Source organism: Pteronotus mesoamericanus, unplaced genomic scaffold (assembly GCF_021234165.1).
Source record: "Pteronotus mesoamericanus isolate MK-2021 breed Mesoamerican mustached bat unplaced genomic scaffold, CSHL_Meso_final contig_164, whole genome shotgun sequence".
Classification (NCBI taxonomy): Eukaryota; Metazoa; Chordata; class Mammalia; order Chiroptera; family Mormoopidae; genus Pteronotus; species Pteronotus mesoamericanus.
In genome coordinates this window covers 3,614,930-3,641,216 of record NW_026555065.1, presented here as the reverse complement: position 1 = coordinate 3,641,216, position 26,287 = coordinate 3,614,930, and the positions used below count along the sequence as shown (strand labels likewise).

Here is a 26,287-nt window from a genome sequence, read left to right as displayed (position 1 = left end):
CCTTAAATCATTCAATCTTCTATATCCTGTTACTTCCCTAATTAAAAAAATCCATTAACTTAAGTCAGGTTGGGGAACTTGTTATCAATAAAAAGCCACTGATGTAAGAGACCAAAAAATCAACTAAGGCTCCTGTAAATGAAAAACAACTTAATGTTTTAAAATAAACAAGCTTCATTTATTTGCTTCATAAATTAAGTCAGAGAAGTTAAAACTAATACATACAATACTAGTGTGCTATTTAAAAAAAAAATAAACATGCATACTGACGTTCTGTCAGTTCAGCCTAGCATGCTACAACAGAACTTTCTGCGATGACAGAATGACAGCCACTAGCCCACGTGGCCACTGGACACTCTCGTGTAGCTAGTGTGGCTGAGGTACTGAATTTTAAATTTTGTTTCATTAAATAGCCTTATGTGGCTACTGGATTGACAGCATAGGCACAGGCATTGAAAAAGTTAAAAAGGAAAATTATATATATCCAAATTGGGAAGAAATACTTTTGGTGAAACATACCCCACCATATTATGGCTTATTTGTTTATTGCTTTCAAAGAAATCAAAACCGTATTAGTCACGTGGATAAACGAGGGTTCCTGTTTTCCTACCTGCTTCGTAAGCCAATGAAACTGCCACAAACTTACAAAGCATACTTACATCAACTAACTGACTTTTCCTTTATTACTATCACCTTATGGGGTAGGCAGGGAGCTTAAGTCCCCTGCCTAAACGTTCATGTTGAAAACTGCCATTGGCCCAGTTTCTCTAACTGAGGAGGAAGCTTTCTAACCCTGATGTGGTCACTGATTTAAGTGCCTCACACAGGCCGCAAACTACCTCTGTCAGTCCTTCCTCCTCACCCCTCCAGAAAGTGCCGACCCAGCTCTCCAGGAATATTTCCACGGACACTCGTCTCCATATGAAGCTTTGCAGTCAGGCCAAGGTCCCGACAGCCCTTTCCCTTGCAGTGTGCTCATTTCCAACTTCCCGGCCACTATTTCCGTCATCTCCCCTCCTGGAATGCCCTCCTTTCCCCATTCGTTTATTCCCTTACCCACTTATTCATTTATTATCTATACTAAGACCCCACAATGTAGCAAGCACTGTGCTAGGAAGTATGGCTAGAGAAGATATTTTTCTGGCCTCAAGAAACTTATAGAATAAAAAATATTCATTAAATCCCAACTATACACCATACATTGCACATTTACAACTTCCCTCTATACAGCAGCCCTAGAGGGTAGATATTATTAGTCCCATTAAAGAGGAGGAAACTGAGGCTCAGAGAGGATGGACCTTCCCAGGTTTTTGCAGTGATTCAGCTGGACCCAGTTTGAAGGCCAACACTTTTTCAACTGCTCAACACCGCTGTTTCTCTCCTACCTAAATTTACTTACGTTCCAGGTGAGATCCTACTCTACCTTCAACATGAAGTTGTCCCAAGTTTTTCTGGCAGACAGTGATCTCTCCAGACCCTCCTATTCGACAACACTCAGTATTGGCACCGAACATTCCAACATCTAATCTTAGCCCATCTTGTACTGTCTCTAACTGTTTAGAACCTGTATGTATGTGGTAACTGGCTTCGCAGACAGAAAATACTGCATTTATGAAAAAACAACAGGAGACTCTTAGAAATACGAAACATGATAAAAGAAATTTAAAAATAAACAGTTGTAAGATAAAAGTTGAAAATACCTCCCAGGAGGTAGAATAAAAGCAAAAAAAAAAAAAAAAAATGGGGAGGAATAGATACAATTTACGCATACACAAACACAAACCATAAATATATGTTACAGAAGGGAAGAAGAGAGAATACAGAGAGAGGACAATCAAAGACATAATTCATATTTCCAGGACTGAAGAACATGAATTGCCAGACGGAAGGGCCTAATGAGCACCCACCACGATGAACGAAGAGATCAACAATAGGTACATCGTTCTGAAAATCCAGAACATCAGGGTCACAAAGAAGAGCCTCAAGCCGCACAGAGGAAATACAGGTCAGGTCAAAGGCCAGGCAGTCAGCATGACACCGACTCTCAGCAGCAACACCGGGAGCCAGAAGAGACAACAGAGCAATGCTTCCAAACTCTAAGGGGAAATTATTCACAACCTAGAACTCAATATCAAACCAAACTATGAATCAGGTGTAAAGGATGATACAGAGACATTTCCAAATACGCAAGATTTCAAACCTTTACTTCCCATGTACCCTTTTCACGGGAAGGTTCATGAAACAGGAGATCCGCAGGAGAGGTGTGGAGGGAAGACTCAGAATGACACCTGTGTGACGGGTTGACAGAGCCACCAGCCCATTTCATGAAACAAGAGGAAGAAAGGTGACTTGAAGGAAAAAAACAGAAAGTGACAAAAATCCCTGAAGATGTATTTTAGACAGGAAGGAATTAGTGATAGGTACACAGAAAACAGCAAAGAAAAAAGAGAAGAAGAGGAGGTGGCCGGGCCGGCCGAGGAGGTGGGGCTGCGCTCTGCCGCTGCGGGTCCCTTGCCCGCCCCACGGCCCAGCTCTTTCCCCAAAGTCCTGGGCGACCCTCAGTGCCTTCCCAACACAGCGTTCTTTATAATGGAAGTTAGAATACACTTACCTTGCCTATTAGAAAAAAAGAAAGAAATCTAATTGGGAAAGGGGACAAAGAGTTGCAAAACAAAAGAAATATAACTGGTATACTACATGGCTTAGTTGTAAATAACATTTACATTGTCTTACAAGGACAGAATATTGATTTAACCAAAAGAACACTATAACATTGCAAAGATAGAGGAAGGAAAAAATGTAGGTGGGTGAAAATGGTAGTGATAAGAAAGCTAAGTAGTCATCCTTAGAAAGTTAAAAAATGCCATTTTAAGTGAAAAATCAAGAAACAGCTATACAGTTACTTAGAAATTTAAGTAAATACCAAAAGAAACAAAAGTTGAAAGCAGTTGTCACTAGGAACAGAATCAGATGTAGGAGGGATAGGTAAAAATAATACTATATTGCATGCTTTGCTTTGATTAATAAAAAACATCAGGATGTACCACTATTATGTGTCCACTGTGTCAGGCACTTTATATTTATTTCCTCAATAAATTCTCTCAACAACCCTTTAAGGTAGGTTTTATTATCAATTATTACTTGTTACCATAATGACAACTCCAACCTATTGTGAGAATTAAATGAGGTGATACATTTCATTGTGTCTAGCACAGTGCCCAGCATAAAGTTAATTTCAATAGAAATCTCTTACAATAGACCTAAATTATAATCACCTAAAAGTATGTATATATGTACTTTAGTAAATATATGTATATGTACAAAGAGTAAAAGGAGAGAGAATTTCTGAAAGTAAGATTCTTCAAAAGCTGCCATAAGATGATCATGTTTCCCAAGACAACTGGAGGGAACCTAACACATCTATTGTGGCATTATGACATGATTTATTATAGGTTTTTAGGGTGTTGCTCAAGGTCAAAATGGACATTTCACTGAAATATTTTTCAACTCCAGACAAATACTAATGTGTACGCTGAAGAAATTAGTTTTTCTTATCCAAATGAACTGATATAATGTATTTGGAACACTGGAAGTAGAACTTTTTAACAGATTGCTCTGAGGAAAAAAAGACTCAAACTTTCTTTCAAAAGCACTTGCTAAAGCAAATGAGACATCTAGTTTTTAAATTAGGCATTTGAGATAGACTTTAGAAAGAGAAGCACTGATTTCTAAGCTACCATATCTTTTCATCGCTTTGTAAAATTGATCTTCTTTGCCGATAAGCTGCAAAAGATAGCTACATAAAAAGATAGATGGAAAATAGCCCTGGCTGGCATGGCTCAGTGGATTGCGCACCGGCCTGCAAATTGAGGGGTCACTGGTTCAATTCCCAGTCAGGGCACATGCCTGGGTTGTGGGCCAGGCCCCCAGTGGGGGGTATGCGAGAAGCAACCACACACTGATGTTTCTCACCCTCTCTTTTTATCCTTCCTTCCTCTCTCTCTAAAAATAAATAAGTAAAATCTTTAAAAAAAAGATATATTAAAAGCATATAAAATAATTTAAGGGTTTTGTTTTTTTTTTACCAAAAATTCTGGCATTCTTTTCAAGAAGGAACTAGACAATATTATCCTTAATAAGACAGCAGATTCACACTCTTTAAAAAGAAGTAATTGCAAAATAACACATATTGTATGGATGATATTTGGACTAGTATATGGAAAAGGTATTGTACCCAGTGATCACTGCTGTTTTAACTGAAGTCAATCAGAAACCGAAACAAAGAGAAAGCTTCAGGTAAAACTCACAAAGCAAGACCTTTAATAAACTTTTTAAATTAAAAAAAAAATTACGGGTTGGGGAAGGATTGAATGTGGAGAGGGGGCGGGCAGAGCAGGGGAGAGTTATTGGGGGCGGGGGGAATGGGGACAACAATGAAAAAAAAGTCAGCTCTTACCACTTTCATTGAAAAGAAGAACAGACCCAGAGGGAGGAAGAGAAAAATATGAACATAAAACAGAACAAACAGCAGTTCAGTGTCAGTGGAGAGTGCCTCCGACACGCCCAGCGCTGCCGGAAGGGAATCTGAACGCTGCTGCCTTCAGTCATTGACAGGCATCCGTGGAGAAAACTATCACAACAGTCTAGGTCGGGGGTGGCCAAACTTGTTCTGTAATGGGCCAGACTAAATATTTTAGGCTTTGTGGGTGATGTGGTCATCGTCGTAACTACTCACCTCTGCCTCTGGAACAGGAGAGTGGCCGCAGGCCGTATGGAAAGGAACAAGTGTGCCTGTGTAATAAAACTTTATCTACTAGACAGGCAGTGGGCTGGTTTGACCTGCAGGTCATGGTTAGCTGACCTCTGATCTCAGTAAAAGGTAAAGAAAACCAGAACAAGGCAAGAGCAGTGAGAATGAAAACGGAGAATGAACGTGAGAATGCCACAGAAAGTCTCAGTGAAGGAGGTGAGCAACCTTTCCGTCCTCACGCACAGGCACACACACTTCCTCTGCCATTGTGTTCTCCTTCAGGTGCTGCCCTATCTCCCTCCTCTTGGTGGCCAAACTTGTCCTCTTCTTTTTCTCATATGAAATACATCCCTCTGCTTAGGTCCTGGCTAACCATTGCTGAAGCCACTTTTATGAGGTCATCAATAATCTCCTGTCAAGATCAAATGACTCGATTTACGGTGTCCTCTTCTTTCTTCTTGATTTCTAGTCCTTCCTAAAACTCTTTAATCTTTAAAACAAAGTTCTCAAGGTGCTAATCATTCTGTTGGCCTTCCTTCAAAGGAGATAAAACCCTCCCACGATGTGAAAACTTTTTTTCTGGAGACATCCTTTGCCCTGGGATGTGGAGGTATTCCCACAGAGCCATTGTATTAGCTTTTGGAGGAGGTACCAAGCGTGTCATTGCTTCAGAACCAGTTTTGTGTTGTCTGGTTTCAGAAGCACCCACTTCAGAACGAGTAGTAGCAGTCTGCACGGTACAGGGCTTGGACTCCTATTTCCCATAGATGTTTATATTTCTTCATGCCTAGAAAAGTAGGTTAGAAAAAATGGGTAGAATTTTTCTTGTCATCCTCTCACTGAAGAGGCAGACCTTCTATATTCTCAGCTTTACATGTAGATATCAGTTCTTTGTCTTGTTTGGAAGCAAAGTCATGTCTCTTGTCCCCGTGGGACTGTGAACCCCTAGCCCCTGGGCCCAAGCTCAAGAGTTGGCAAATTATGGTCTGTTGCCTGCTTTTAAGAATGGTTTTTGTATTTTTAAATGATTTTAAATATCAAAAGAATAATACTTCATGAAATATATATGAAATTCAAATTTTGGTTCCATAAACAAAATTTTTTTAACATAGTCACTATCACTTATTTACATATCATGCTACAATCGCAGAGTTTAGCAGTTACGACAGACGCCATATGGGCCACAAAGCCTAAAATATTTACTATCTCGTCCTTTTTCTGAACAGTTTTGCTGAAACTTGGCCTAGCTTCTAGGGCCTGTCTTCAGTCAAAAATCTTCTCTAGGCTTCAATGGCAAAAGGCATCCTCGGACCTTCACGGACATTCATACACTCGTGTATGAGACACTGTCCTTTCTCCTTGAGTCTCTTTATGCTCTTGGCTCCTGCGACATCACTTCGATTGATACTTTTCTTCTTTCATCTGCCTATTCCTTCTCATTTTCCTTTACTGGCACCCTTTACACTATCCCCAGCAGTTGGTCCTTTCTAGAGGTTTGATCCTTGGCTTTCTGTGTTTTCTTAATCTATACTTTCCTGGGGCTAGGGCTCTTAAAGTGTGGTATGGATCACCAGGGTTGTAATCATGTGGGTAATAGTGAAGCCTCAAGTTCCTGGGCCTGAATCTTGACCTACTGAATCAGAATCTCTGTGGGTGGGGTCCAGGAAACAGAAATTTTATACAAATTTTCCTGGTTTATTTTTGTACTCAAAAACTCAAATTGGTGGACCATTGCCGTAAGTAATCTCCCTTATTCTCACCATTTTTACTATCAGTGATATGCTTATAATGAAAACTTTTATTTCCAACTCTGCCCTTTCTCCTGAACTCTTGAGGAACTGTCTCTAAGTGCCTTCACCTCAATCTCATAGATACAAACTTGCCACGCACAAAAGATGTTCTTCCAAACCTACTCTTCCTCCTCTGTTCTCATTAATAGTACCACCTTCCACCCTGACGCCCAGGTCAGAAACCTGGGATCACTCCCAGTTCTTCTCTTTCCTTTATTTTACCTTGTAAATATGCTTCACAGGGATCCCGTCCTCTCTGTCCCCAGCCACTGCCCCTTGTCCTGGCTCTCACCTTCACATCTCTAGGACTAGGAGAGTCACCTTTGGACTGCAGGGTGCCCTTACCTTTTCAAATCCACACTCCAGTTATCTTTCTAAATGCAAACTTCCTACCATTCACTTGGATTTCAGGCATATTGTACAACACCAGGGAGCACCAGTACCCAGGATACAAAGTCTCCTAACTTTGTATCTCCACTGTTCTCGTTATAGCCAGAAGCATCTATTACTCCCCTTCAGTGGCGTCCCAATATTGTCAGAATCAAGCCTCAGCTCTTTACATTTCAGAGGAGGCCTGCCCTGCTCTAGCCACTGCCAACCTCACCTACACCCAGCCCTCCAACCCCACGGTGTGTGCTCCAGTGTGCCTTTCCTTTCTGTGTGTGTCCGTTTGTCCTTCATGGGCTCACCAAATTCCTCTCGTTTTTTTCCCTTCAAAACTTGGCTAGGGTATCTGTCCTCTGTGAAGATTTTCCCGAGTGCTCCAGGCAGAGGTGGTCACTCCCTCCCACAGGCCAGCTTGGACATTGTGTCCGTCTATGCTTATTATTCAACTTTCCACTAGACTGTGAGCAACTTCTGCTAACTATTTTATCTCCTAGACCTGGCACAAAATGGGCTGCTTGGTAGATGTTCCTGAAACTGAAATGGACCCAAATGAGTCAATGATGACTCTACAGTTGGAACCGGAGTTCCTAAGAGTACAAAGGCCTCCATCAGGAGTAGGAAAACCAGAAGAAGGAAGCGGGGGAGACAATGGTTTCTGTAACAAACATACTGAGCTTGGGGCTGTGGCAGAATATCCAGGCAGAGAGGTCCAGCTGGGAACTGGAAATACAATATGCAAATTCCAGGGAGAAATCAAGCAGGACCAGAGTTACAGATCTGGGGGGAGACTGGAGCTATCATGGCTGATGAATAACCACGAGAATATTTATGCAATAGAAGTAGACAAAGAACAACATCATGAAGCAAGAAAAAGAAAAGAAGACAAAGAAAAGAAAAATTGCCAAAGAAAAATGTTAAATACCAGGCAAATGCAATGTTAGGAGAGCCAAGAGAAAACACATTCAAGACAGAAGGTACTCAAATTATCGAGGAATAACTGGGAATTACCTGGGTTGAAAATTACACTAAGGAAAATTTACATTAAGGAAAAATAAGTGTATGGAGAAGCCGCTTTTCACTTTAAGCAGTTAGAGCATTTATATGTACTTAAAGCAGCCTAAATGTTAGTCTCCCCTGCGCTACACAGTTAAAAGTTCAAACATCAAACTCTCTAGGGTTCTCCATCCAGCATCAGAGACCATGGCATACCGTAAGGAGATCACACAGCTCTCTGACTACACAGTCAGAGCCTCAGAACAGCAGAGAGAAAACAAAGTCAAGATAAATAAAATCTGATCTGGGTTATACCTGAAATAGGACCCAGCTGTGCCATTTTCCCTAGCCATGGGAGAGGTTCTGGGCCAGGCTCAAAGAGAGACATCATGAGGTTTGATTTCTTCTTGCTGTCAGCTTGGGAGTACAGCATTCCATGCCATTCAGGACTAGATGGAGAGAAGATGGAAGATCAGAAGAATATCAGGCCTGCGACTGTCATGTTAAATAAGTCTAACCTGTGTTTTTCTCTTGAGCAACATGGGCTTCAGCTCTGAAATCAGGTGCATTACTTTTACTAAAGCCAAATCCTAAACCTGAAGATGCTACTGCTGCCCCCTAATAATACCATTCCCTTGGGACATGTATTTTTATTCAGTTACGTAGATATGCCACTCAAAAGCAGTCTTAAAAGAGACAAAAAAATTCACAAAGCGGGTGGGGTAGCTGCAGAGGTGTGAGAAGTAAGGGCTGTGACCTGCAGGTCTTCTCAGCTGCCTGCCTGCCTCATGCACAGCAGCCCCGACACAGAGAAGACCGCGTAACAAAGGGTGCGAAGCCATCACCTAGCTCTGCTCCGACTTCGCAAAGGGCCCCAGGTGGTCTCCTATTCAGAACCAGTACAAGTAGCTTGGGTACCAAGAAACACAGCAAACTAACTCCTAAAGAAGAACCGCATTATTCTTTTCGGACCAGCTAATTTTAACTCTGGCAGACATTGAGCCATGCTTCCTCTGAGTACTCCTAACCTCTTACCTCTTACACCAGTTTCCCCAGGTAATGGCCAGAAAATGATCAGTCACCTCTTCTTTTCTAACAACAGTTACTATAGGAAGGGAAGCAGGTAGGTTTGCAAATTTCGAGACTGGAGTGAATGTGGAAACTAGAGGGCTTTCCTTGTAGGGAAGGAATACAGCAGGGTGGTTACAAGCTTGGGCTCTGGAGCCAGGATGCATAGCTAAGAATCCTGGCTCTTTCAGTTATGACCTGTGTGATCTTGAGCAAGTTCCTTTACCTCTCTAAGCCTCAGTTTCTCATCTACAGAATGGGGAAATATCAACACCTCCTGTACGGTGTTTGTAAGGGGTTAAGTAAGTTAATGTATTTCAAGTGCCTAGAGGAATACTTGGCATATGGTAAAATGTTCAATTTTATCAGGATCTTTTTTCATCTTTCAACCTCCTCATTTTATAGCTGAGGAGTCTGTGAATGCTGCATAAGGCCCTACAGCAAGTTAGTAGCGCTGCTGTAACTGCATTAGGTTTCCTAGATAGAACAGAAAAGAGGGAAACTTAGGATACAATCTAAAACCAATATAATTAAAAGGCTCATTCTTTACTCATTTTAGGGTATGATTTAAAGAGTAGTTTAGAAGGTCATGGTAGGTAAGAAGGGTATGCCAGGGAGAGGGGAAGGGTGACAAGGACCTTTCTATTTCTTTAAGAAAAAGTCTGGGAAATGCTTTGTTTTGTATGATTCTCCCTTTCACTCAACCAAAGGTAAACGAAGTTCCTTACCCTAGCTGAACTATCGCTACCATGCCTTCCACTTTTAGGCTGCCATGGAGGAGGACACAAAAGTTGGGTATTTTGCCTGCAATCTGATTGGCTGAATTTTCATCTTCATTATCATCAGTTATGCCAGTACCCACCTCATCACCTTCTGTGAAAAGAAGAGAAAACATGTCAGATTGAGATTTACTACAAAAATCCCAAACCCCAATTATACTGTTGGCTGTTTCTAGCCTTGGAAGGAAAGTATATGGAGTTATAAAAGAAACATATAACAAGTAAGAAAAACTCATATTCTGGTTTTCCCCTGTCCATATAAAAATCAGTTTTCACATGTTATATGAATTCCATTTATATGAAACATCCAGAAGAGGCATGTCTACAGAGACAGAGAGGACATTCGTGGTCACCTGGGACTGAGGGAGATGAAGGGCCAGGGGTTTTAAAATTCTGATTCTAAAATGGACTGTGGTGATCATTGCTCAACTCTGTAAATACATTTAAATTTACTGAATTGTATGCTTTACATGGGTGAAGTGTATGGTATGTGAATTATATTTTAGTGAAACTACTATACAAAAACATCAGTTTTCCACAGTTTCTACTGGGATACTCAGCTAGGTTCTCTCTGGGGGTTTCAGGTACCATCCAAACAGAACCACAGATTCAGAGATGTCAAGAGTATTCTCAGCTGATAGCCTTCGGGCAGCACATGGATGGGTGCCTCCCAAAGGTGAGCAGTGTTACTTCAAAACTTCTTGATTTCACTCTTCACCTCCAGGTTCTCTTATACACTCTGCTGATAAATGAATCGTCCTACAACTAACTTCTCTCTGGAACTATCTGTCTGCTCAATCTCTCTCAAAGACTTTCTAGTTCAATAGGAAGAATCTGCCCAGTTCATCCTGACATTCAACAGCCCTTAAAACATAACCCCATTCTGCCTTTCCACCCTGTTCTTACCACTGTTCCCCCAAACTCTTCATTTTGCCCATTCTTTCTTGGCAATTTATATGGGCATGCACAACCCCCCTCACCCCTCAAGACCTTAGAAATAAGGGAAACCTGGTTATCAATATTAATGTCAAGAACAATAAGGTAAGAAAGTCAATTATAAACAATAATCACAATAACCCATCTCTGGACAAATATCAAGATTCTGTCTGTGAATATGTGATGGAGGGTTATGGAATACCCAGTTCTACAGCTGAGATAACTGGCGAAAATAGACTGTGATCTAACTCAGTGAGTAGAAACCTGATTAACTAAATATACACTTCATGGAGAAAGCTGGTGAGTATAAAGTGGATGGTTAGCCTAGAACAGAAAAAAGAGAAGTTTAAAGTCCTAGAGACTAGCATTTTCCAGAGAGATGCTGAATTTGGGTTCATGATTTGACAGTTCCTGGAGAACTTTAGTCTTAATAATGAAGTCTCACAAGGGGCTGGATTCTTCCATCTATTCAACAGTATTTACTGAGTATCTACTATATGCTGGGTGCTGGTAGAGAACAGATATAGTTTCTCTCCTTATGAAGCTATATTTGACTCCAACTTATAAGGCAACTTCTGAAAATAACTTTGGCTTCCTCGCCATGCTCCTTCCAGAAAAGGCAGAGCCCTGGAATAGTGACAAAGCCTTCTCATCTCTAAAGAGAACTTCCACTGTAAATTAACAGAGCAATACACAATAAACCTGTGTCAATATGCTTTTCACAGCGTAAAGCAGCACAATTAGCTTTCTAGTATATTAGACACATTCCATTTTAAAAACTCAATCCAATCCAGTAACTATTCCTTCCCCCAAAATTCTGCAAAATATGCTACCTTACTACTTTAAAATAATTTTATTATTTTAATCCTAACCCAAGGATATATTTTTTTATTGATTTTAGAGAGAGAAACATCGATCTGAGAGAGAAACATTGATTGGTTGCTTCCTGTACATGCCCTGACTGGGGACTGAACCCACAACCTAGGTATGTGCCCTGACCAGGCATTGAATCTGCAACTGTTTTGGTATATGGGACGGCATGCCAGCAGAGTCACCCAGCCAGGGCAAAAGAATAACTTTAGATAATAAGACTTGAGATGCTTCATATGCATCAGTGAATAGGAAGAGAACTCACCTTTGTTAAGTGCTATAGGTAGGACCAGATGTCTGGACAGAACTGGGGGACTTGAAATATCAGCTATATCAATAAATCCCACTATTTCCAAATCTGAAAAAAAGGAATCAACATAGAATTAATTAGTTCCATAGGAAATTACATTACTTTCTATGTACTAAATTTCATAAATACAATGTTTATTTTAGGCAGGGAATTCAAATATGATGACTAGGAAGGTTATAGTTTTTCTTGATATCTCTAAGAAATTTTCATTTAAGTAGCTCAGAAAATAAGAATCATTGTCTTTATTTAGTGAATTGAAGTTATATGACAAATCAGCTAAACTTTATTTCTATGAGGTTAGGTCCCCCAGAAAAGGCAAAAGCTTAAAGATCAAATTACTCTGTATTATCTGCAATGTTCAAGCCACCAGGGGTCGTCATTGTCAAACATTTCCACAACTACAATCAACCATCCTTGCAGGGTAAAGCTATTCTGAGAAATACATTCTCTACAAAACCAAGGTAGCAGTCTAAATATGAAAATGATTTCTTTGTTTTATCGAGGCCTATTAAAGATTCAAAGTATTTGCTGGAAACCTAAAATAAGTAAAAAATAAAAGTTGTAATGCAAAAAACTCTTAAAAAGTTAACAAAGTTTTTTTCTGACTATTTAAGTAATATAAAAGCACCCTGGCCAGGTAGATCAGTTGGCTGGAGCATCTTTCCAACATGGCAAGGTTGTGGGTTCGATCCCCAGTCAGGGCATATACAAGAGGCAACCTAAATGCGTAAATGAGTGGAACAAGAAATTGATGTTTCTCTCTCTCTCCCTTCCTTTCTCTCTCTAAAATCAATAAAATTAAAAACAAATTTAAATAGTATAAAATTTAAAATAGTTAAATTTTACTAAAAATTGTAAAGAAGAAAAATAAAGGCATTCATTGTTTATCACCAAAGGAAACCTCTATTAATATTTTATTCAATTGCTTTTCAGTCTTCTTTCTAGGCATATATCCACTTATATCTTCAAAACAATTTTTAAAAAACCAAGCTCATGGTAAGTTCATGATACTTCTAAGACATCAGGAAATCTGCTTCTCTGGAGTTTGCCATCATTACCTTCTTTAGCTGAATAACAAATGAATCGGCATAAGCAGCTACTTATTTTTCATTTGAGTAGAAAACGGTTTAAATATAAGCTATAACAAAGATCTTGGACTAAAAGTTTACATAAGAAAGAAAAGATGTATTCAAAGTTACTCATCAAAAAAGGATGGGAAGGAAGTGGACTCTAATTGGTTTGAAGAAAACAAAACATTTGACATAGCTTAATATACTGCTGCGTAGGCACAATGAAAGGGATAGATGTCCTACTTCCAAATAACCAGGAGCTAATGGCACAAAAAAATAAAAAGACTGTGCTTGCTTTACTCCAAGACTCCTAAAAACTGTGCACCCAAGAATGAAATGAACATTTACTGTGCACTTAATTTTAATCATCTGTCGACTGGATGATTACCTGGTCAACATCTACTAAGCATCAGACAGTATGCTGGGCACTGAGGGTGCAGGGGTGACTGACACAGCGATGGTTTAATATGTACCCACAACTCAAGGAGTCTACCTTCCAGCAGAGGACAGCTCTTCTCCCCATTATTCCTTGTTGCTTTAGACTCTTTGCTTTGCCAGTCTTAGCTAAGCATAGCGCTAGCAACATGAACCAGGTAAAAGCAGAGGCACGCTTCTTTCTTTTAGTCCTCATATAAGCAGCTGGGCTAGAGAGGTACAGTATATCAGAGCTGAGACATTGGAGGCCATCACTCACCTAGAGATTCCACTCACCTAGCCAATAAGAACTAGAGGATGTGACTTGTCCAGGGTCATGCAGGAAGAGTCACCCAGACAAGTCTAGAAGCCAGCCCTTCATATCTGACCTGAATTATGATGCTAATCAATCTTAGTATCTGTTAAGAATTACCGCAAGGATTTCAGTGCTAATGAACCTGGCCATGATTTCCAACTCTAGAAATTTGTGGTTATAATTATCTAGTATTGGAAATTAATTCATGACCTCACCATCACCACGGAGGACCACTTAATCTGCCACCCCTTAGGCAATGCATCCTCCCGTCCAAAGTGTATAACTGAGGACAACAGCACCCTGGTGTCAGAATTTACATTTCTTTTCAATGCTCCTTAATAGAGAGGAGTAACAGTCAGAAGTCAGGAAAAAGTCAGGATAACAGGAAGTTTTAAGAAGAGTTACCTGTGTTAATGACTTTAGGGATTGGGTCGATTTCTTCATCTACAACAAAAGGTTCTGGCCTGGGGAAGACTTGCACATCAGCAGTCAAGTGGCCACACTTGAGAACAGCATGGAAAGGCGTATATGCCAGATCTATCAGTTTTCTAGAATATGAAGATTAATTGTTATAGGAAGAGTAATATGGTACGTATAATTTTTTTCAATATGCTGTTTGTTTTCCTTCTGAGTTGACTCCCAAAACGATGTGACCATTTTGAAAAAGAAGAAAATCTGACAGTTTTGGTGAGGAAATTTCAATTCTGAAAAGCCCAAAAACGAGTTAATCTTTGACATTGCTGAATCACTGTAAGGAAGTCAGTATCTATAGGCATTATAGATTTAGTCACATTTAATTCAAAAGGAATAAACTTTTCAAAATCACTACTAACAAGCATGTTAAGCTGAAAAATGTGAAACTTGGGGAAAATGAAATGACACAATTAGAAATAGTAAAATAGATATTATTGCTGGATATCGAATTATAAAGGATTGTATGTAAGAAGGCAAAAAAGGCGCTAAGTATGTACTCACCCAAACATAGATTGTACATTTTTCAAGCATAGGGGGCCATCAATAGTAAAAATCTGCCCCTCACCGTTGTTTAAATCTATGAGACGTTCAAGGCAATCCAAGGAATCAGTGCTCTGAAGCTACAAAGCAAAACAGAGGCCTCATTTAAAGTGGCACAAAATGCCAGATTCTTATCAGCACACCAAAGTCACACCCATCACAATAACACAGGCAATAAATATAACAAGATGATTTTTTTAAAACAATGTGAGAAGGAAAATAACCATAACAATTTGATTCAAGGTTACCAAAGAGGAGATGTCATGTAAAATGATACCAGCAGAGCTATTTCATTTGGATGTCATTTTGCAAAGATTCTCTGAGGTGACCACAGTAGGTATTTGCACAGTATCTTTCCTACAAAGTGTTTCTAACATCTTTTGGTAAGTACCATTGTTATCTACATTTTACAGATTAAAAAAACTGAGATGAAGATTAGGTTAAAAAACTTTCCTGAGTAAATGGGAAAACCAGGAAGTAGAATTTTATAAAACATGCATCAGAGTAATGTTACTTTACCAAAAAATCAAAGCACACTTCTGTCAACATTTCTGGTGGAATGGACTTAAGAATTCCTATGAGGGAAATATCCAAAACCAAAAAGAACATTTCAGCATCTGAACAGTCTTTGTGGGAAGTAAGATGAATAACAACTCTAGCTATATTTTCCAAGATGGGGCAATACTTTGAACTTTCAAAGAGCATTTCAGTTCATGAGTCTTTTCAAAGATAATTAGTGACCAGCTGAAACCAGTGCATTCAATGTTATAGTATCTGCAATATAATACTAATGGAATATACACACTAAAAAATAAACTGAGTCCTAAGATGAATCTAATCAAACTAAAAAGAACCTACTAAAAAGCATTACCTCTTCCAAATTGGCCATGCACATGATGTATAACTTAGACGGGAAAGGAAAAGGTAGTGGGAACCTGTTGCTATCACTTCGTTGACTGTGAGTAGCTAGGGAATGCCGCAGTGACCCTCTGCCAATGCCAAGACAGCCATCTGTCACCAGAACAACCTATTTGCAAAAAGTGAGAGAAGGATTGTATATAAAATGACATACTCATTTGAAGCAGTCTCATTTAGCAATTTCATTTCTCCCTAGTTGCATTTACACCCAAAAACCTACCTCTGCAAAGACATAAGCAACAATGTGAATAAATCTCAAAAACACTGTCAAGTGAAAGATGACAGACACATTGTATAATTCTACTTATATGAAGTTCTAGAACAGGTAAAACAAAGCTAAGATAAACCAAACAGGGGTGGTGGGCAGGCGTGGGGGGAGGGATGCTGACTTAGAAAGGGGCAAGAGGAAACTGCGGGGCAACGGCAATGTCTATGTTTTAACTGCAGCAGTGGTTACACAGGTGTATGCAATTGTCAACACTCAGTGAACTGTGTACTTAAGATCTATGCACTTTACTGTATTTTATCTAATTAAACCTTTATAAAGGCACCTACCTATGAATACTTTAAAAAAGGACAAAAACATTCATAACTAATTCTTAGTTAATTGTATTAAAACTAGACTCCTAGCTCTTGGATATGGAGGCAGCAACCTTAGGAGCTGATGTCAAAAATAGCATAAGGGCTGATTTTACATGTCCCTAGAAAGTACCAGCCCAGAATTCTGAACCTTGACTCTTTATTTCCAAAGATGACAAATTCTACCCCTGGTCAACTAGAATGACAACTGCTTTAAAAATATATTTATAAAAGTCATTTAACTACACTTGTACAAAACATTTACAATGAATTCTTAATCAACCTGTAATTTGAAAAAGCCTTCAAAATACCCTAACAATAGACCACAATTACAAAACATTTTCCTTTTCTTCATTGTTTCAAAAAAATCCTGTAGGGCGGCAGACTTTTCCAAGTATTTCAGGGGAGGATTCTTTGAGCTTTCCCTAGCCTATCCTAGTAACTTGATAATAGCAGGCCAATAAGGCAGTATTAGGTGGTTACACCATGTGAAGTACCAAGATTGGCACTTACTTCTAAAATCCAAGAATGCTTAATAGAGGTCCCCTGGAGCACTGTCATCTTTTGGGAAGATAGTCGAATGACTACAAGGTAATTTCCTCTTTTAGGTACCAATAATTGCTATATAATGATTTACTTCTGCCGCTAGCTTCTTTAGATACTGTATGATAATGAAATATTTCATGTAATGTTAAAGTGAGACAGATTTTACTCAAATAAGAAAGACAAAGTCCAGCTGTCTCAAAGGTTAGATTAAAATACTCCATATTAGACTTCTGGTCAAGATGAAGGTATAAGTAGATACACTTCGTCTCCTTGCACAAACATAAGAAGGATTACAAGTACCCTCAAAACAGCCATGCCTGGTGTGGCTTAGTGGACTGAGTGCCAGACTGTAAACCAAAGGGTTGCTTGTTCAATTCCCAGTCAGGGCACATGGCTGGGTTGTGGGCTGGGTCCCCCGTGGGGGGCATGTGAGAGGCAACCAAACATTGATGTATCTCTCCCTCTCTTCCCCTCTTTAAAAAGTATTTTTTAAAAAAAATCATGTACAGAAATATTTAAAGAAGACATATTCCTCCAGATAACTAGGAGGCGGTAGAGCCAGGGAGCCAGGGTAAAGTTAGGTGGCGAGGTGGTGGCTGCAATGGCTGGTGGACCAGGAATCCCACATTCACAGGTGGTGGATAAAAATCAAGAGAAATACTTGTGGAGCAAGTGATCCCAACCCCTGCCCAGACCACATAACCCAGGGTTCCAGAGTCAGGAAATAAAGCCTCAAACTTCTGGTTGTAAAAACCACTGGGGTTTGGGGTGGCAAAAGAAACTGCTAGTCTCTCAGGAGAGTCTGTTTAAAGGGTTTGCACGGTCCTAGAAGGTATGCAAACCCACCCACTCTGGGAACCACTGCCAGAGAAACAGCTAAAGGGTGCCAGTTGCATACGGGAAGTGGGTGAAGTGACTGGAAATGGGGTAAGCACCGAGTAAGCCTCTAGCAACCAGGCAGCGGCAATGTTCCCTCTCTGATCCCTCCCCAACAGATACAGAGCGACAAAGTGGTGAAGTGGGTTGCCCCACCCTGGTGATTACCTAAAGCTCTGCCCATACAACGTAACAGGTGTGCCAAGACAGGGAGTCAAAGCAGCTCTGCCTAGACACAGAAACAAATACAGAGAGGCTACCAAATTGAGGAGACAAAGAAATATGGCTTGAATGAAAGAACAGAACAAAACTCCAGAAAAAGAACTAAACAAAACGGAGACAGCAAACCTATCATATGCAGAGTTCACCAGATAAGGATGCTCTGAGAGCTCATTGACTATGGAAATGCATAGGGAAGACATGAAGGCTACAATAAGTGAAATAAAGAAAAAGCCACAGGGAACCAACAGTGAAGGGAGGGAAGCCAAGGTTCAAATCAATTATTTGGAACATAAGGAAGAAATAAGCAGGCGACCAGAACAGAATGAAGAAACAAGAATTCAAAAAAATGTGGAGAGAATAAGACGACTCTGGGACATCTCCAAAAATGTCAACATCCAAATCATAGGGATGCCAGAAGGAGAAGAGAAAGAGCAAGAAATTGAAAACTTTTTTGAAATAAAGGAAAGAAAACTTTCCTAATTTGGTGAAGGAAACAGACATACAAGTCCAGGAAGCGCATAGTCCCAAACAAGGTGGACCCAAAGAGGGCCACACCAAGACACATTGTAATTAAAATGCCAAAGGTTAAAGATAAAGAGAGAATCTTAAAGGCTGCAAGAGACAAGCAGAGAGTTACCTATACAAAGGAGTTCTGATAAGGCCATCAGCTGATTTCTCAAAAGAAACTTTGCAGGCAAGAAGGGGCTGGAAGTATTCAAAGTGATGAAACATAAGGCCCTACAACCTAGATTACTCTATCCAGCAAAGCCATCATTTAGAATGGAAGGGCAGATAAAGTGCTTCCTAGACAAGGTAAAGCTAAAGTAAGTTCATCATCACCAAGCCCTTATTACATGACATGTTATAGGGACTTATCTAAGAAAAAGAAGATCAAAACTATGAACAGTAAAATGACAACAAACTCACAACTATCAACAACTGAACCTAAAAAACAAACACAAACTAAGCAAACAACCAGAACAGGGACAGAACCATGGATATGGAGATCATTTGGAGGGTAATCAGTGGGGACGGGGGAGGGTAAGAATGGGGGAAAAGGTGCAGGGATTAAGAAGTATAATTGGTAGGTACAAAATAGACAGCGGGATGTTAAGAACATTATAGGGAATGGAGAAGCCAAAGAACTTATATGCATGACCAGTGGACATGAACTAAGGGTGGGGGGATTGCTGGAGGGAATAGGGATGCTGGGCAGAGGGGAGCAAAGGGGGAAAAATTGGGGTAACTGTAATAGCATAATCAATAAAATATACTTTAAAAATTCCACATTACAACAAATCTGTTTAACAGTAGTTGATTATAAAATAATCCCTAATAACTTCTACCTCTAGTCCAGTGTTTTGGACTGTTCACCCCAAAAGTCGTGAAGTAAGTCTAAGTAGATTCAGGTCCAGCCCCTTTCCCTCAGGGTACAAAACATCTCAAATTCAGATTCTTCCTTTTTGTAAAGGAAGAAAAAACATTAAAGGGCAGAAGCTTTTCTTCTCTAAAACTACTGAAGACTATGGTGACAGAAGATTTAATGTTGGGCAGTGGGGCCACAATGCAATATACAGATGAGCTATCATAGAATTGTGCACTTGAAACCTATATACTTTCATAAACCAATGTTACCCCAATAAATTTAATTAAAAATAAAAACTACTGAAGAAGTAGCAAATGAAATTGTGTTACTTGCTAGCTTCCAGTTCAGAAGCTATTGGCAACAAAACTTCATTTATTCAGTACAGTGTTAGGAAATTAGATATTTTATATGCCTGGATTTACCAAATAAATTATGTTTATGAAGTATGGTGCTAAACATTTTTATTTCTGAAATTAAGCAAAAGGCATTTATTGGCTTTTTAAGCAAATATCCACTAAAGTGATTTGATTTAACCTTTTAATAGTAAGGGTCTTCGTTATCTCTCAAGTTCACACTCTATAGGGTGGTTTTACAGTAAAACAAGATTTTTAAAAAATTGGGTATATTGAGATAACTGAGATACATACAATAAAATTCACCCCTTTTAGTATACAGTTCTGAGTCCTGAAAACTGCTTTTAGTGATATAACCACTTCTGCAATCAAGATAAAGACCAGTTCCATCGCTTCCCATATTCCCTCATCCTTCATGTGAGTCAACCCCTTCCCTCCCCTTACCCAGGCCTAAATACCAGTGATGCCACAGACACTACAGAGGAATCCTGTGTTTGACCCTCTAATAAAAATCAGACATTGTGGCCCACTGCCTATTTTTGTAAATAAAGTTTTACTGGAACACAGCCACGCCCATTTATTTACTTATTCTCTACGGCTGCTTTCATGCTATGACAGCAAAGTTGAGGAGTTGCCACAGACACCTGCAAAGCCTAAAACAGAAAAAGTGTGCTGACTCCTGAGGCCTGTTGCAGACTACAATGTTACAATTTTCCTTTTAGCAACCTTTTTTCTTCTTAAAATATGCTACCACTTCTTAAAGCACCTGTATATAACAAACCTCCAGTCCTCTTTTTCAGCTACTACCCTGCTCTTACTTAATGCTAATGTGGATGTACTATGGACTCTAAGTAAAGGGCAACCAATTTTATGAATTTGTACTCGTCACTTTTTAGATAACTTAGATAGAGATGGTTAAAAGTCTGCTGAATAAATGCTACACTGAGATAGCAAAGATAGACTACATTGTACTGATAGATAGATTTACAATTCTGTCATTCCAAAAATTAAAATCATTCCTAGGGAGTGTTGTAAAATTCCACTGTGAGCCCTTTGTATTTTATACAAATAATACCAGTTTGCAAGAAGTCAATTTACTAGGAGGATGTTTTCCTTAAGGTATAATTGTGCTGCTTTCTGAGCTGTTAGCGTTGATTTAGTGCCTTCTTTTAAAAAGATACTGACAGTGTATAACGTAGTTTGTAAAAATGATAATGCATGCTGTGTTAGAGCTTGAAGAAAATCGAAGAACCTCAGTGGTTGACGTTTTTAAGTTAGGGCACTGAAAAAGAACTGATAATTACCTGGCAAGGAATTGCACCCCCCCATTCTTGCTGAACGATGTTGCAAACACCAACTAATGCAGACTCCAAGCAGGTTTTATCATAATCATCCATATTACTTAGTGCTTCCTAATTGAATAAAAAATAAAATTGCTCACTTTAATTTATCAGAAAACAACATAAACTGTTAAAAGCATGAATGTTACACAGGAGACAATGTTTCTGAGAGTCCCAAAGCACAGGTTCTTAAAAACAGTAAAACAGACTTCCTCAGCTGTAAAGGATAATTAAAAGAGCTTCCCTTTATTCTGTCCGCTGATGAAGTGGAGTGAACAGCCCACCGCGTTCATATCTTTATAAGGGGCCTTGAAGGAAATAGTTGAAATTAAGCACTTTTAAATACATTACAAAAATGCCAAAATTTATGGAGGGCTAACTATATTCTAAACACCACTGTAGGTACTTTACATTCATTTAATCATCACAACATCCCATATAGTATTAACCTATTTTTAAAATTAGCAAACTAAGGTAGAGAATAATTAAGATAACCTTCACAGCTCTCATGCCTAGAGGCGGCAGGCCTTAGATCTGAACCCAGTCAGTCTGACTCCAGCACTCCTGGTGTTAACAATTACTCTGCGCCACTTCTGTACAATTCTCTAAAGTTCAGGACTGCTGAACATCCAAAATCCTTAGTTTACTCACCGATAAGAAATCCAGTGCAATTAAAAAAAAAGCTTTTGAGTCATTTAAAGAAAGTGAGGTAATAAAAGGAATGGTTTAACAAACTTGCATTACTTATATTTTAAAAACCAAACTACATTGATCCTGGATTTCTAAACTGCCTAGCAATTATTAAACTATTCAATTTAATCTCACAAACACTGACTGCTCACTATGGGTAAGGCATTGTGCTAAGCACTGTTGGAAATATCAATGATTTAGAGGTATTCCAGAAAGTAAGTTCTTGAGTATGTCAAAGACAATCCCTTTGGAAGATAACACCTGTTAATTGAGGTTTAAAAATTATAATTCCTTGGCATCTGTATATCAGAGGCTATTTATTTGTTGGAGAGGAAATAGAATTTTGAATTACTCCAAAATAAAAGGTGGTTTTTTGTTTTTTTTTGTTTTGTTTTTTGTTTTTGTTTTTTTTTGAGGAAGGGTTATTTTTCATCTCTACAAGTTTTATAGGAAAAAAAGTAAAGTGTTGAACCTAAAGATCCTGAACTTTAGGGAACAGGGCACTACATCATGAGCGAATTCCAGAAAACCAAGAGAAGAAAGTAAGGCAACAACTCACAGCTCTAATTCATAGCTCTACCAAAGGCATAAAACCTGCTGGTTGTGAATCCTTGTTTTATAGCTGTACTCAGATATTATACCCTTAGACTTATCATGAAATAATTCCAAGTGCTAAATATTCAGTACAATATGATAACACTTTTGCTCCTTGTAAATTTGGACCTTGTACATACAATACCTCATTCCTTTTTGTACCTGAAGAGTGTTATAATCCCTAGTGAAGGGAACCATCAGCTCCCAGAGTGATGAAAAAACCACCAGGGCTGTGAACTCAAGCTTGTAATTTGTGGCCATGTGCTCAAACAGCATCGTCAAACCATGGGCTGCGAGGTGCTTGCGCTGATATTCTTCAGACCCCTCAATTGACACAGGTCGGGTCATGGAAAGGGACACGTCCATTACCACCACTGTTGGCATGATGACAATGACCCCGATGTTCCCAGTCAGAATGCAAACAGCTATAAGTAGAAAAATGCTGTAGAAAATAAATATGGTTAGGCTTATGTCGTGGAAAGTAAAAAGTATATTTTTTTACCATAATTTTAACCAAGCTTTCCAAAAATGAGTCAAGGCAAACCCCATTCAAGTTGAGGTGTGGGCAGATCTGCAGAGAACTCAGTGGGAGGGAGGGAAGCAAGCAAGCAACCTAGTGAAATCACCTACTAAAGGCCATAAATCAAGGGCAATCTTGAGTATTTCTATTTTTATAAAAACATTAAATTTAGGTAGTCCTTGACTCTCACAGTTCCAAATTTTATACAAATTAATACAACAAACATTACTACTTCACCTCTCCACCACTTAATTTATTAAGGAATATTTCAAGTTATCATGTTGTGGTGCTTTTTGACAACCAGTTTTTTTGGGCACCATCACTGTCTTAATGGATACAACGGTATTTGTGCAAGTGTTTAATTATCTTCTTGCTTGGTGTCCTCCTTTTTTTAATTAAAATGAAAGCAAAATATAAAAATGATAGGGCTAGTAAATTCATAATCCAAATTAGACAAAGCTGGGAATCACTAGGTATGACAAAAGCAACATGCTGCTAGCCTCAGTAGGACTCTTTGAATGCAACCGGGCAACAAGCCTTTAACTGTGAAGGAAAAGAACAAAGTTAAAGAATATGTATGACAGCTGGCACTGTCTCATGAAATTGTGTTTAAAAGTCAAAATGTCAAAGAAATGGAGAAAACAGAGTTCTTTAAAATTATGGATTGAGAATTAACATGAAGAAACATTTCTGTGCTCAAAAATAAAGAAAAAAGTTCACAGACCTGCTTTTGGGAACACAGCTTATTGCTACTCTATTATTAAGCAAATTATAGTCTAGTGACACAATGAAATAGTATATAAATAAATGACACATGTAGATATGAGAAATATTTATATGAAGTATTAGTAACTGAGAAAAGCGGGTCACAGCATTGTATATATACACTGATTACAACGTCATAAAAATCATATTGTATACGTACCATTAGGAAAGACCGAATGGACATAAACAGGTTAAAAATTTAACATTCACTAATTTCTTTTTTTGGAACTTCAAAACACTTAACAGTGGTCAGGCTGTTTGTCTTAGTACAATTTCCAGCTGCAAATGTGTGATACTATAAAATTCCATGTGTGACTAGGCTGTGGGGAACTCATAACATATTGGTTCATGGAAACAATGTTATAAACAAGGGCCAGGGACTGGTGTCAGGTAGCAAAAGCCTTTCTACTACATAACGGCCTGAGATACATTTCAAATACAATAATGCCTCATGTATCCAACATCATTAAAGATTAAACTAGAAATATGTTAACCTTTCCAGACTCCTTAGAAACCCAAAATGTCTAACCATTTTGATAGGAAAAATTAAAATGTGTATCCCTCTTCTCTCTTAAACACCCTGTACTAAATGTAATTCATGCTCCCATGATGACTTGACATCATCACTCTAAATCCCAATACTGCCTAGCACACTGCTACTCTGATGTTTTACATAGACTAGCATTCTCTCAAGTGTGTGTTGCAGAACACTGTTCTGGAGGGATCCTTCAAGAAAAATGAGTTCAGGCCTTATTACAGATGCTGAGTCCGATGATAAGTAATCCAGTTTAATTTGCTGTTTCCCATTTAACTCTTCTTTATGTAATTACTGTTAAGGTCCCATGGAAAAAAACATAGTTTAGAAGATACATGGAAACGATGCCATACATTCAAGAAATCTACACTGTTGTGCTCTGTTTTGGTGCCATCCCTTTATGATTAATTTTAGACCATCAGCTTACATTCCACCTTTTCTCAGTAATCATCCTCCCTCTAATTTGCTGCTTCTTGGCTACTATAGGTTGGAAAGCCAGGTAATCAGGCTTGTTAAAACTGTGTCCAAAGTCGACGTTAACAGTTCTGAAAGCCTGTGGGTTTCTTCTAGTGTCCAATGCATCAGTTTAGATGTATCAACTTGGTACTACTTCATTTATTGTCTTTTTTATATTTTTTCGTGGTCTTAGTTGTGTTGTTCAAGTGAGGTCCTATAGGATATTGGTTCAGCCACACTGCATTAGATAATATGCCCAATAAGGGTAGGGACCACATCAGATTTTGCCAACCAGTGTCTCCTCAGAGATTATCACAATAAGTGGCACATAGTAAGTGCTCGACAAATGTTTGATAACTAATGAACTATCCCTAATTACCATATATAACATTAACTCTTTGTAGAACACCCGATGAGTTTTAACTCTGGACACCGTAAGTATATTTCCTCCTCTCCTTCTCATTCCAGCAGAGACACCAATGACTCCTATGCTTCTGCCCATGAATAGAGTTTATGCAGCTCCCACGGTAGTCCCATTCACGCACAAAGGCTTTTATGTTATTGAAAGTTGAGGTCATAGGAAGTATTGCCTTTGCCTCTTAGGAGACTGGGAGCCAGGATAGATCTAGATCAGGTATAAGAAAGCACTTCTGGCCCACGAAATCTGTTTCAACACTAGAATGGTGACCATAGTAGGCAGTCTTGCCTTCTCTGCACACACCTTTACTAAAGACAGCTTTCTCCTGACTGATGCGTTTGTGTCCACGAGCAAACACACCTCCTTAACAATGACGAAGTCATGGGAAACCAACTTAGTAACTCAGGTTACTAAGTACTGAAGTAAAAGAAGGAACTGAGTGTCCTTGATGTATGGATGGTTCAATCAAGCAGTCTAGGCCTGATGAAAGAAAATCCCTGCCCACCACAGTGCAGCAATTGTGTGAGAGCATGATGGATTTCTCACCTGGTGTGGACTCTGATCTGTAAGTCCCCCTCCGCCGCTCCCCTCCACCCCCGCAACTTTCGCGTAAGTACAGTTCACGCAGAGCGCGTGAGACAACTAGGGGTCTCTTTCTCAAAAGCAGTCTACTTCTAAGAATAGACCCGAGCCACCTGTTTGGCCCTAATGCTAAGCCTCCATTAGTACACATTATAATTCTTCCCTTAAGGTGACAATTAGCTCATTCATAAATAAACGATTCTCAGCAGTTTCGCTCTCAAAGCGTGAGAAAGATCTGGAAGTCTCTTATGGGGAGGTGGGAAGACAAGGCACAGAGGCCTGGGCAGGGGGCCGAAATCTTGTGTTTATGCGGAGTCGGCGACCCCGGAGCCCCAGAGAAGGGGGGAGACAGGGAGCAGGGCCCCGGAACTAGTGCCGCAAAGACCGCGCGTAGCGGCAGCCGCGGTGGCGGGAAGGTCGGGTGCGGGCTCCGCGTTGTTCCCCACCCTTGACCCCTGCTCCTACAGGTCCAAGAAGCAACGAAAGACAACCCCGGGGCCCCGGCTTCCCCCACTCACCCGGCGTCCAACGCCGGCACAGTCCGTCCGCATAAACTTTCCGCCCGCGCGCCACAGCCGGAACCAAAGGGCCGCGCGACAGAGGGACCCCGGCGCTGGGACCGCGCGCGGGGCTGGGGCGGGGCTTTCAGGACTGCGTGGGGCCGGGCTCTGGCTCGGCGGGGGCGCTGTGGGGTGCGCTTTTCTCAGCGCCTCTCTTGGTAGTGGTGCCGCCTCGGCGAGCCCTCTCCGCACAAATTGCCAGTTTCGCTGAGTCTGAGCTGTGCCCGCCCCTTCCCGTCCTCCCTCGCCATTCCCGGACTCTTCCCCCAT

At 39.8% G+C, this 26,287-nt stretch overlaps 1 protein-coding gene across 1 annotated transcript in view; it reads right to left on the bottom strand.

The window, feature by feature from the left end:
* INTS14 (integrator complex subunit 14) overlaps positions 1-26,020 on the bottom strand; it is a 31,217-nt gene extending 5,197 nt beyond the window's left edge. Inside the window, exons 1-9 of the mRNA XM_054565268.1 lie at positions 25,976-26,020; positions 22,344-22,623; positions 20,862-20,969; positions 15,569-15,724; positions 14,659-14,777; positions 14,089-14,231; positions 11,839-11,931; positions 9,717-9,861; positions 8,236-8,369 (exon numbers count right to left, since the gene is read on the bottom strand). Coding sequence (XP_054421243.1) covers positions 8,236-8,369; positions 9,717-9,861; positions 11,839-11,931; positions 14,089-14,231; positions 14,659-14,777; positions 15,569-15,724; positions 20,862-20,969; positions 22,344-22,565 — 1,120 coding nt within the window. The 5' untranslated portion in view covers positions 22,566-22,623; positions 25,976-26,020. The remainder of the gene's footprint in view (positions 1-8,235; positions 8,370-9,716; positions 9,862-11,838; positions 11,932-14,088; positions 14,232-14,658; positions 14,778-15,568; positions 15,725-20,861; positions 20,970-22,343; positions 22,624-25,975) is intronic.
* Positions 26,021-26,287: the final 267 nt, after the last annotated feature.